Source organism: Vigna radiata, chromosome 3 (assembly GCF_000741045.1).
Source record: "Vigna radiata var. radiata cultivar VC1973A chromosome 3, Vradiata_ver6, whole genome shotgun sequence".
In the NCBI taxonomy this organism is placed as follows: domain Eukaryota; kingdom Viridiplantae; phylum Streptophyta; class Magnoliopsida; order Fabales; family Fabaceae; genus Vigna; species Vigna radiata.
In genome coordinates, this window is record NC_028353.1 from 1457009 (window position 1) to 1469581 (window position 12573).

Consider the following 12573-nt stretch of genomic DNA (forward strand, 5'->3'; position numbering starts at 1 on the left):
ATATATTTATATTGTATTTCCAAAGTTTTTGAAAATAAACCGTATATTCGGAATAATAACTAATATTAATAAAGAAAATTATGATTTTTTTCACATGAAATTTTTTTAATTAATCATTAATTAAAAAAATCTTTTCAACTATACACAGGTTTTTTTCTGTTAAAGTAGGTTTTTTACTTCACAGTTAATTATTTTGATATCACATTTTAAAAATGATTCAAAATTTAATTATTTGATTTTCACGTAGGCTACAAACACGTAATAGTTAAAGTGTAAATATCTACTGCTGATAGAAAGTTAATTAATAATGATGATCAATGTAACATTTTATTCTTGTTTCAAAAATTCTAATACAACAGTTAAGCGTATTACAAGAAAAATATATTAATATATCTTTTATTCAAATAATATTTAAATATATTAATTATTAGTGAGTTAAATACAAATTTATCGAATGTCGAAAGTATATTATTTTCTCGCACGAAAAACTCGTATGGTTTTCCTAATGGGACAAAGGGATTTGCTGGGTGACGTGTGACACGAGTTATGTCGAAAAATTTTACATTTTTTATTTTATTTTATTCACACTTGTCATTTTCACACATTCTCTCTATCATCTTATTATTTTATGTCAACTTTTTTTTTTTCTTTTAATTATATAAATTGTTTGTTGTATACAACTGTCTTTTAGAGTGTGAAAAACTACAATTTCATTTTATTGTTTTAAAAGTAATTTATTTTTTTAGAAACCACACTCATTGACAATTTTGAAAATAAATATCCTCTATAGATAGATTTTTTTTTTAAATATAATTATCTAATGGTTTCATTAAATTTACAAAAGTTTGTTGCTAATAAAAATGCATTTAGTACATGAGAATATGAAATATTAAGAAAACAATTAAGAAAAATTATAGGAAATATAATATTTTTTTAAAGAATGCATGGTCAATATTTTTATTTTGCATGAAGAAATAAAATAAGAAATAGTAATTAAATAACATATTTTAAAAAATTAAAAGACTAAATTTATTAAATTAAAAATATAAAAATGAAAAAGAAGTTTGACTTAAATGAAAAAAAATTAAAAATGTTTGTTTTTTAATTAAACATATTATATGTACTAATTGGTTTGTTTATATATGGTTATGTATAACTTATATTCAATTCCTTCACTAAAAATACAATAGGGTTGTGTTGTGTGTTGTTTTAAGTTATTTTCACTTTAACTATTTTACATGATAAATAAGTATGATATATTGTCTTAAGGACATCTGTTAATTATTTTAGTATATCCGTTGATAATAGTCTTATTAAATTCACATATATTATTTTTAAATAGACTTAAATGGCTTTGATATCTAAATATCCCATATCTTAAATGGAAAATAAAATATCTTTTTTTATTCAGACCTCATCTTTTTGGAGTTAATCATGTTTGAGTGTCCTCCATTGAACATTAAATGTGGACATGTTTCTTTCAAACAAAGATTAATAGTGGTATTTTGATTTATATTTAAAAATATTTATGGAGTCGGTAAATAAAAACTAAAAAAGCAACTACGTATTTTGGTATATTTTAAATGTGGGAGCGTATGACTTTTGTTTGGTACAAGCATTACTTTTTGACACGCAATAATAATAATAGTGTTGCTTTTTTCACATTTTCATTGTTCACACAGTGAAGCACCATTCTGCAACGGCAACAAAATGTTATTATTACATTGCATTACATAGGAATAAGTTCACCCTAAAGTCCGCGACATGTTTGAAATTTTTGGTAACGCTAACAAAACCACATTATACCTCTCCTCGTAAAATACACGCAACTGTCGTTCCTACTACTTTTTATCATAATTTTGACACATTACTGCTTAAGCAGTATTTAGATACTCTTTTTTAATGTTTTAACATAACAAATAATTTCATCTTCATTACATATTCTATATTTTTATTTTAGTATAATCGTAACGGAAAAAAATACAATTGCGGCTACTAATATCAGAATCTCCCGTTTTCATCTTCAATGTTCCAAATTTATGTGATCGAGTCTGAGATTCTAATTTAGTACTTATTAATGTAATTTGATTACTTTTATTGTTTTTTTTTTCTTAATACCATGTTTCCTTTTTTTCTTCTTTCTTTGCCAACTTGTTATGATTTTGTTTTCTTTTCCACTTTAACAGTTCTGAGACACTGGAAGACAGTACCACCAACCTATACTGCATAAAAAGCAAAGCTGAGAAAGAAAGAAAGAGAGAGAGAGAGAGAGACAAGCACAGAACAGAAACAACATTGTCCGCAAAATAGAGAGATCTAAGCAACATGGGGTGACTCTGAAAAATGGAATAAAAAAGAAAAAAGTCAAGAAAAGCAGTTGGAGTTGTTCATTGCCGTTGCTGTTGATTGGAATGTCCTCAGTTTGAATTTTGTTTTTATTTGGTGAGTAGCTTGTTACCTGAATTATGAGCTTCATGTTGCAGGTTTTGAGCCTTGATCTCTTAACTATGAGTGCAACCTTCTTGACTGGTCATGTGTTTGGTGTAGCCATCTCATGTTCATGAATTATTTTCACGGAGAAATAATTTATAACATTTTATTTTTTTGTATTTTCTGACATGCACATAATTTATGTTTTTGTTTACTAGCCAAATTCTGTTACCTTTTTTTTTTCTGTGGTTGTAATTGAAATTTTGTGTTTGATCAGCACTGGTTCTGGTGTTTCAGATGCTTGTTGATTCATTCACTCTTGGAACTTAAGAGTTCAACTGAACTGGTATTTTCTTTTTCTTTTTTCTCTTCCTTTTTATTTTTGGTGTTGTTTTTGAAATTTACTTTTGCTTGGATGAGAGAAAAAGCGCGTCTATGATTTATCTGAAACTGAATCATTTGCATTCCTTTGTTTATTTTTTTTGTTTATTCCAATGACTGTATGGTAGCAGCAAGAGAGACTGGTATCTCATCAACTGTGTAACAGTGTTAGCGTGGTCCTGGTTACTCTTCATTGAACTTTTGCGGATTAAGTTCTTCAACACCAGAAGACACAGTGTTGGTGTTGGTTTACTTGGCTGGAGTGATGGCGGCTCTGTCCCATGCTGATTCTAGAGGAATGTATTCATGGTGGTGGGACAGTCACATTAGCCCCAAGAACTCGAAATGGCTCCAAGAGAATCTGACTGGTAATTCTTGTTTTGGAAGCACTTCCGTTTGCAATGTTGACATAGTTGCTATTCATCACCTGACACCTTGATGGTTAGAGATTAAATTGAACTCGTATCTTGTTTTCTCATGTTTAAGAGGAAGGAATGCTTCTGTAAAACCCGAAACAAAATTTAATTGAACAAGATTCTTCTTCTTCTTCTTCTTCTTTCTTTTTAATTTTAGTTATAGTATTTGTTTGATACCAGATAATTGCTGATGCTGATATAAGACCTTGTAAAATTTGAGCTTTTAAAATAGTTGTTGATAACATCTTAAGATTATTGGACTCGTTACAAAGTGTTCTGGTTCATCATTTGTAATTGTCAATGTATATATTCACCCTTTGGGAGTGAATGGCAAAAAGATTTATTCTGGTTTAAACCAGTTTCCGGTTTTACTTCCAAATTTACCTACAATCATGATGCACTTTAGTAGAAACTTTGCAATGCAAGGAAGCATATAATGAAACTGCAGTATTGTATTTTGACACATCTTTCAGAATCTTCTTTGCTAGTGTATATCTTCATTAAAATTAAAATTACATTTCTATCTAAAATTCACAAGTATCAGTTCTGTCTTGTATGAAAATGTCAGATGTTACAGGCAATTTTATGGAAGTCTGTGTAGGATTATAAGCCATATCTAGTTCCTATATTACATTCCTTTCACTTACAGCTTCTATTTCCTTGAAAAATGAAATTTTGCCGTTAACTTCTTTGTAAATTCCCTGAAACTCGTTAATTTATCTCATCGGTAACTTCTCATGAACAGATATGGATTCCAAGGTGAAGCAAATGATCAAGCTTATTGAAGAAGATGCAGATTCCTTTGCAAGGAGGGCAGAAATGTATTATAAGAAACGGCCAGAGCTCATGAAATTAGTTGAAGAGTTTTATCGTGCATACCGGGCATTGGCTGAGAGATATGATCATGCAACTGGAGTTATTCGTCAGGCCCATCGTACCATGGCTGAAGCATTTCCTAATCAAGTGCCTCCTGCATCAGCAGATGATTCACCTGCAGTTTCTTACATGGAGACTGAGCCACATACACCAGAGACACTCACCTTCTCCCGTTCATTTCTTGACTCAGATGAATTGCAAAAGGATGCTTCAACTCATTTCCATGCCATCATAAGAAATGGATCTTATACTGATGAAACTGATTGTGGTATAAGCAGAAAGGGGTTGAAACAGCTCAACGATCTATTTATGTCTGGAGAACCAAAAGATCATGCAAAGTCTTCAGAAGGGCGTGTTCGAAGGGGGCTGAATTTTCTTGACGTAGAAGAGATTAATGGGCAAGACAATGAAAGCCAAGATAGTAGGAGTCAAGTCTTATCTGAGTCTGAACGGATGACAAAAGCTGAGACAGAAATTTTGGCCTTAAAGAAAGCCCTGTCTAACTTAGAAAGTGAAAAGGAGGCTGGCTTGCTTCAGTATCAGCAGAGTTTGGAGAGATTGTCTAATCTGGAATCAGAAATGTCTCGTGCAAGAGAGAATTCTCAAGGACTTAATGAACGAGCAAACATAGCTGAAGCTGAAGTTCAAACTTTGAAGGAAGCCCTTAATGAATTACAGGCTGAAAGAGAAGTTAGTCTTCTTCAGTACCAGCAATGCTTGGAGAAAATATACAATCTGGAGAATCACATTTCTTCTGCCCAAAAGGATGTAGGAGAACTCAGTGAACGAGCTACTAGAGCTGAAACTAAAGCTGAATTCTTAAATCAAGACCTTGCTAGAATAGAAGCTCAAAAGGAAGCTGCCCTTGCTCAATATAACCAGTCCTTGGAGGAGTTGTCAAAACTAGAGGAGAGACTCATACAAGCTGAAGAGAACGCAAGGATATTTAAAGAACAAGCTGATGATGCAAAAAATGAAATTGAGAGCATGAAGTCAGAAATTGCTAAACTTACTGCAGAGAAGGAAGATGCAGCTCACTGTTATCAACAATGCTTAGAGATAATTTCCAGTTTGGAGCATAAACTCTCTTGTGCCCAAGAGGAGGTGTATAAGCTAAACTGCAAGATAAATGATGGGGTTGAAAAGTTACATAGTTCTGAACAGAAGTGTTTTCTCTTGGAAACATCTAATCAGACTTTGCAATCTGAATTGCAGTCTTTAGCACAGAAGTTGGGATCTCAGAGTGAAGAACTTAGTGAGAAGCAGAAAGAATTGGGTAAACTCTGGACTTGCATACAAGAGGAGAGATTGCGATTCATCGAGGCTGAAGCTGCTTTCCAAACTCTTCAGAATTTGCATTCTCAATCTCAGGAAGAACTAAGATCTCTTGCCACCGAGCTTCATGGTAAGGCTGAAATTCTGGAGAATATGGAATCCCACAAGCAGGCTTTGGAGGATGAAGCTCACAAGGCCAAAGTGGAAAACAAAACTCTAAATGAGCTTAAATTATCTTCATCTTTGTCTATAAAAAAAATGAAGGATGAGATAATAAATTTGAGGGAGATAATAAAGAAACTTGAACTGGAGGTTGGACTGCAGGTAGATGAAAGAAATGCTCTCCAGCAAGAAATTTACTATCTTAAAGAGGAGCTTAATGATGTGAATAAAAGACATGAATCCATTATGGAGGATGTCAGATCAACTGACTTAGATCCTCAGTGCTTTGTCTCTTCTGTGAAGAACTTGCAAGATGAGAACTCGAAGCTGAAGGAAACATGTGAAACCTACAAAGATGAGAAAGCAGCTCTAAAGGAAAAAGTGGAGACCATGGAGAAGCTTTTAGAGAAGAATTCTGTTTTGGAGAGGTCTCTTTCAGATTTGACTGTGGAGCTTGAGAAGGCTAGAGGAAAGGTAAAGGTATTGGAACAAACTTGCGAATCTTTTCTTGGGGAGAAAGCCACTCTTGCAGCCGAGAAAGCCACCTTGTTTTCTCAGTTACAAACCACAGCTAAGCAGCTCGAAAAACTCTCAGAAAAAAACAACCTTTTAGAAAATTCATTATGTGACGTGAATGCTGAGCTTGAAGGATTAAGGATAAAGTCAAAGATTTTAGAAGACTCTTGTCTGTTGCTAGACCATGAGAAGTCCAGTCTAAACTCTGACAAAGAAACCTTAGTTTCACAATTCAACATCACTCATCAAACTCTGAAAGATCTTGGGAAACAACACAGTGAATTGGAACTGAAGCATTCTGAATTGAAAGCAGAAAGGGAATCTGCACTTTTAAAGTTGGAAGAGCTACTTGTTTCCTTATATGCTGAGAGGGAAGAACATTCCAGAATTGTGCAATCGAATGAATGTCACTTGGCTGAGAAGGAATTACAAATTTTCGTTCTCCAAGAAGATGCAGATTACCAGACAAAAGAATATGAAGAAGAAATGGACAGATCTGTACATGCTCAAATGGAAATATTCATCTTGCAGAGATGTATCCAGGATTTGGAGCAAAGGAACTTCTCCCTTCTAGTTGAGTGTCAGGGACTCTTGGAGGCTTCCAAACTGTCTGATAGATTGATATCTAAATTGGAGAATGACAACACTCAAAAGCAAGCTGATGTTAATTCATTGTCTGAGAAAATTAAAATACTTAGGATCGGGCTGCTTCAGGTGTTGAAGACTCTTGATGTTAACAGTGAGCCTTGGTGTGAAAATATGATTGAAAAGGATCAGGAGCTTCTGAACCACGTACATGGCAAACTTCAAGAGACACAAAGTTCTTTTGTCACAATTTTCAATGAAAGCCAGCAAGTGGCCATTGAGAATTCAGTTCTTATTACATTCCTTGGCCAGTTGAAATTAGAGGCTGAAAATATTTTGACGGAAAGAAATTCCCTAGACAAGGAGTTGAAAACCCAGTCTACACAGTTCTTAACATTGCAGGCAGAGGTACAAAAGATATTGGAGAAGAATCAGGAATTGAAGTTGACAATAAGGAAAGGAGAAGAAAAAATGGAAGTGATGGCCACTGAAATAGATAATTTATGCAAACAGCTGTTAGATTTGAAAGAGGATCACCAAAACATAAAGGAAGAAAGTTGCAAAATCTTTGAAGAGAAAAACTCCTTGATGAGAAGATTTATGGACCTGGGTGAAGAGAAAAGTAAGATGGAAGATGAAATCTGCGTTATGATTCATGAGACAATAACACAATCTAATCTCTCGCTGGTATACCAGAACATTGTCTTTGAAAAACTCCTGGCACTTAAAGAGCTAAGCAATAATCTCGACAGACTTTGTTCTGTAAATACCGACACTGAGGAGAAACTAAAAATATTGATGAACAAAATAGAAGATGTACAAATGGAAAATTCTGATCTTAAAGAGTCCTTTGCAACGTCAAGCATTGAACTAAAATTAGTTCAATCCATCAATGATCAGTTAAATTGTCAGATTAAGAATGGAAAGCAATTGTTGTCTCAAAAGGAAAATGAGATTTCGGAAGCATCAGAGATGTTTAGCACTTTACACGATGAGAAAATAGAATTGCAAAGATTGGTGGAAGTTTTGAAGAGTAAGTATGATGAAGCCAGGGTGATACTTGAAGAACAAGCTAGTCAAATTTTAAAATTATCCTCCGACAAGGATCGACAAAATGATGAGCTTGGATGCCTTGGTGGAGTGAATCGGAAGTTGGAGGCAGAAATGAGGCATCTGCGCCAAGAACTGGAAGAAATTAAAGTGAGGGAAGAGAAGCTAAGTCAAGAACTACTCAAGGGAACAAATGAGATTAAACAATGGGAAACTCATGCTGCAACACTCTATACTAGACTGCAGATTTCTGCCGTCAATGAGACATTATTTGAAGAGAAGGTCCGTGAGTTAGCCTATACATGTGAAGATCTTGAACGCAGAAGCAACTTTAAAGACATGGAAAGTGAAATGTTGAAAGAAAGAGTTTGCAAGTTGGAAGGTGAAAACGGGAAGCTTCGGGTTCAGTTGGCTGCTTATGTCCCGGCTGCCAGTGCTCTGAATGACTGCATAACATCCTTGGAGATGCAAACACTTGGGCATGCAAAACCGCATGACGATAAAGTATCAAAGGTAATCTACATGTCATCTTTCAACTGGGAACCAGTTACTATTACACTGGTTACATTGACAAAATGAAGTTTTTTTTAAATCATTGTTTCCAGGTTAAAGGTTTGGCGTATCACAAGTACAATGAAGGTGGTCAACAAACAGGTGAATATCAGAATGCTGCGGCAATAGATGCACTTCCTGATTTCCAAGACATGCAGAAAAGAGTCAATGCAATTGAAACGGCTGTTAAACAGATGAATGAAACTTTCAAAACTAAGGATGAAATGAGAGAGATTCAAGTGTTGAAATCTGGATTCAGCTGGCGCCAAGGAAATATTCAAGCGAGTAAGTATGCTACTGAAACGCATGAAGCGAAGGGGCATCGAGCTCGACCTTCTGTTGAATTGAAATCAAAGAGATCAGTGTCAGATGTCCCTGTAGCAGAAATTGAAGTTCTGCCAAAAGACATCATGCTTGATCAAACGTCTGAATGTTCATATGGGATAGGTAGGAGAGGAACTCTTGAGACTGATGATCAGATGCTCGAATTGTGGGAAACTGCTAACAAGGATGGCGTTATCGGGCTGACAGTTGGAAAGGCGCAGAAGACAACCATTGTGCCTACTGGATACCAACAAAAGAGAACAACCAAGGAACTCAGAAGCAAATATCCATCCGTGGAGTCCTTGATTGAGAAGGAGTTGGGTGTGGACAAATTAGAGATCTCAAGAAGATTGACACTGCCACATTCACATGAAGAAGGCAACAGGAGGAAGATTTTAGAAAGACTTGATTCTGATGCTCAAAAGTTGACAAACCTAGAAATTACGGTGCAAGATTTGATGAGCAAGCTAGAAATTACTGAGAGCACAAAGGGAAAAGGCATTGAGTTCGATACGGTGAAAGGGCAGCTTGAAACTACCCAGGAAGCCATCACAAAGTTGTTTGATGCCAACAACAAGTTGAAGAAAAATGTAGAAGAGGGTACTTCATCCTTTGCTGCGAAGTATACAGCAGAATCAAATGAGAGTGGAAGTGTCAGCAGGAGGAGAGTTTCAGAACAGGCTCGGAAAGGGTCTGAAAAGATAGGACGGCTGCAGTTGGAGGTGCAAAGACTGCAATTTTTACTTCTAAAGTTGAATGATGAAAAAGAAGGCAAAGGAAAGGCGATGATAGATGAACGAAATTCAAAAGTCCTTTTGCGAGACTATCTCTATGATGGGACGAGAAGAAACTACCAGAAAAAGAAGAAGAAAGCACCCTTTTGTGCATGTATGCAGCCTCCCACTAAGGGAGATTAAGTCAGCCGGAGTTTTAACTTAGTTTAAATTACATTAGACGTTTACCTTTTTTCTTTGTAATCTAGAGATGGTTCAAGACCGTACTTGTTTCTCAATATAGAGGATCTACGGTTCTTGTAGCGTAGAGATCCTGCTGTACATGTTATGTAATCCTTCTTGTTTAAACATGCCATTCTTGTCTAGCTATTACCATGATTACCTTTGTGGTGCCACATGCAATTATTTAACTTTTTTTCTGTTTTGTTTGCGTCTTAAGCATCGTTTGTTATAAGAGAATAGGACTAGTTGCTGCGATACAATGGCTCATGGACAAATTATCCTACAAGATTCAAGGCTAATAATCTAGCTAACTGTTCGGAAACATATATTTCAAGAATAATTAACATTAACCAAAATCAAGGGGATAAATCACAATTCCAAACCAAAAAGGGGAGAAAACTCGGTTTCTTAATTTCAAAGACAGAATGCCGCGGTCAAAAGTCAAATTCTAGATCAGATGTACAAAAGGTAACATCAGAAATATCATGAACATCTAAGTACATTATTGCTTTAAATGCTTGGCCAAAATATCTCGCATGGTCCTCCCCAAAGGGTCAACTTGTTTGCAATGCAATTCTTGATATCCAGAATCATGATGGCCAGACAAGGCAACGTCTGGTTGAAAGGAGTCTCCACGGTCAATGATTATGTTATGGAGCAAACAACATGTCAAGATAATGCTGGGCAATTTCCTCTTATCAGGTCTCCACATAACCTTACTCAGGATTCTCCAACTTCCCTTTAACAAGGAGAATGCCTTCACAGCAAGAAGCTTTCCAGCTCCATGTTTCTGATTGAATGTAGACTGTGAAACTGATATGGCATTAGCTCCATTAGTTTCATAAGGAGTCATGAGCCATTGAAGAAGAGGATAACTGCACCCACCAACGACGTATTCTCTTATAACATCTCCAGCCAAAGCTTTCACACTTCCGTTTAAACGTTCACCATTCTCTGATAGCTTGAAAAATGCTGAACACTTCAACAATCTGGAAAATGACATGCCACCAGGCAAACCAGTCATAATGTCAATAAATCTCATTTCATGATCCACAATTCCCTGCAACAACATGCTGTAGTTCTTCTCCTGATCACACCAGTCATCTGAGGTTTGGACAGCCGGAAGGGTCATCATGATGTGTGTTGCATCAATGGCTCCACAGCAATTAGGCAACCCATAGGATGCTTCAAAACCACGCTTGATTTCCTGTATTCTATTGAAATCTGGCCAATTGAGATGATGTTTAGCACGTTCCTCCAGTGCCTCTATGAACCTCCAAGTCACCTGAGACACTGTTGACTGCCCAACCCCAAAGGCAGCTCCAACTGAAACTTGAGACTCACCAGAAGCCAACCTTCTAAGGGCAATTGCAACCTGCTTCTCAACACTAAGAAGCCTTCCCTCTATGTTGATGAGCCCTGATGGAGGCCTTGATATGAGATCCTCCCTCACAAGGGAACATATGTATTCAAAAGAACTCTTTGACACCCTGAAGAAATACTTAAACCCTTCCGCCTCATCGCCAGGTACAGAGTATCCTGCACGTTTGCATCAAGCATACCCATTCAAATAAAAAAATTTCAAATCAAATCAATCATATCCATAACACCACCCAAAACAGCTAAACAATTTGAATGAGATCACCACCTCAAACAATGGGGTGTGGGAAGAAAACCCACGCGTGGAAACCCCCTTATTTCTTTACCAACAAGACATAAACAACAAAATTGTTGACAATTGATCAAGAGATAACACTAGAGAAAAACATGCATGACCTTGAAGGGTTTCATTCCAGAACAACATCAATGATAAATCATAAATCATTAAAGTTTGAAACTTTGAAGGGGAATGAAATTATGGGAAAGGAGAAGATACCTGGGGTAGTAGAATTCTTGTGCCAGAAAGAGTCCCACCAATCGGTCTCACTGGTTCTGGGCTCAACAGGGACAAGACTCACCTCTTTGTGTTTTTTGAACTTCTTGGTCTTCTTTTTGGTCTTCGATTTTTTCTGGAAGGGTGCCATTGAACATTAACAACAGGACGAATAATTCACTGTTTCAAGTGACAGGAGAACCTTACTTAGACGTGTGGAGATTATTTGGTGAGATAGAAGAAGTGGAGAGTACAGAGAGTGAAGTGAAACTGAAAGTTACTCCGAAGTCGGACACGCTATCTTTGTCTTGGGTACTTTTGTTGTCGAATTTAAGATTTTATATTTCTCAAAAATGGCAACTTTGGGCTTCTATAGTCTACCCAGAAGAACAAAACCCTTTCAAAATTTGAACAAATTAATTGAAAATCTTCTTCCTAAAATTCCCTTTCATTAACGAACAAGCACATTTCATACTTTTCCGATGAATTAAAAATAAAACACTTGTCATATGACCATGACCAACACTAAGGAATTTTTATTTTATTTTTTAAAAAAAGCTCTTTTACTTAGTTTTGAAAGGAATCCAAGAAAGGGGATATTCTGAAATATCATAATATATAGAACTATTTTCTCAAAACACATAGAAGATACACAAAAGGTATCAATAGAAAGATCTTTATATGGAGGAGGGTACCAACCAAAAAAAAAATGATGCCAAAATGTATTTAGATGGTCATGTTTTCAAGAGTTATATATATGGCTCATAGCATATGTAATCTATTATAATATTTAAAAGAGATTATTTTAATTTAGTGTGTATCATCTTTTTCCAAAATTATTTTTCCATGTAATTACTTTCTCTAGCAATAAATCATATAATTGCTTGCCATAACCTCATTCAATTTTTATTCTTTAATATCTCTTAAATCAAACTATAAAAAGGAAAAATTAAAATATATTTTAAAAATTTATTGGTTTATAACATTTTAATTACAATATCTGACAATAATGATTCAAATTATCTTTTAAATTTTTTAAAATGTAAACCTCAAGATGCAATGTCGTGTGTATTTTTAAAAGTAGTAAAAGAACATGGATAAATATATTGGGCATGAGTCATATTTTATTTTTAAGAAAAAGATGTTGGAGCAAGGAGAGTGGAATGACATAAGGTTG

At 35.3% G+C, this 12573-nt stretch overlaps 2 protein-coding genes across 5 annotated transcripts; one reads left to right on the forward strand and one right to left on the reverse strand.

Moving 5' to 3' along the window:
* Window positions 1-2016: 2016 nt before the first annotated feature.
* Window positions 2017-9702, forward strand: LOC106757600 (protein NETWORKED 1D). Of its 4 annotated transcripts, none has more exons than XM_022779089.1 (6): window positions 2017-2079; window positions 2187-2442; window positions 2708-2776; window positions 2940-3179; window positions 3973-8204; window positions 8297-9702. In XM_022779089.1, the coding sequence occupies exons 4-6, from the start codon at window positions 3077-3079 to the stop codon at window positions 9482-9484; spliced, it is 5523 nt and encodes a 1840-aa protein (XP_022634810.1). In that variant the 5' UTR covers window positions 2017-2079; window positions 2187-2442; window positions 2708-2776; window positions 2940-3076; the 3' UTR covers window positions 9485-9702. The 4 variants fall into 4 exon arrangements, with proteins under 4 accessions (XP_022634810.1, XP_022634811.1, XP_014495787.1 ...); XM_022779090.1 differs by having other exon boundaries at window positions 2943-3179; XM_014640301.2 differs by having other exon boundaries at window positions 2728-2776.
* A 210-nt stretch (window positions 9703-9912) lies between these two features.
* On the reverse strand, window positions 9913-11803 carry LOC106757601 (protein ANTAGONIST OF LIKE HETEROCHROMATIN PROTEIN 1). Its single transcript, XM_014640303.2, has 2 exons — window positions 11400-11803; window positions 9913-11062 (listed from the first exon to the last, which is right to left on the reverse strand). The coding sequence occupies exons 1-2, from the start codon at window positions 11545-11547 to the stop codon at window positions 10026-10028; spliced, it is 1185 nt and encodes a 394-aa protein (XP_014495789.1). The 5' UTR covers window positions 11548-11803; the 3' UTR covers window positions 9913-10025.
* Window positions 11804-12573: the final 770 nt, after the last annotated feature.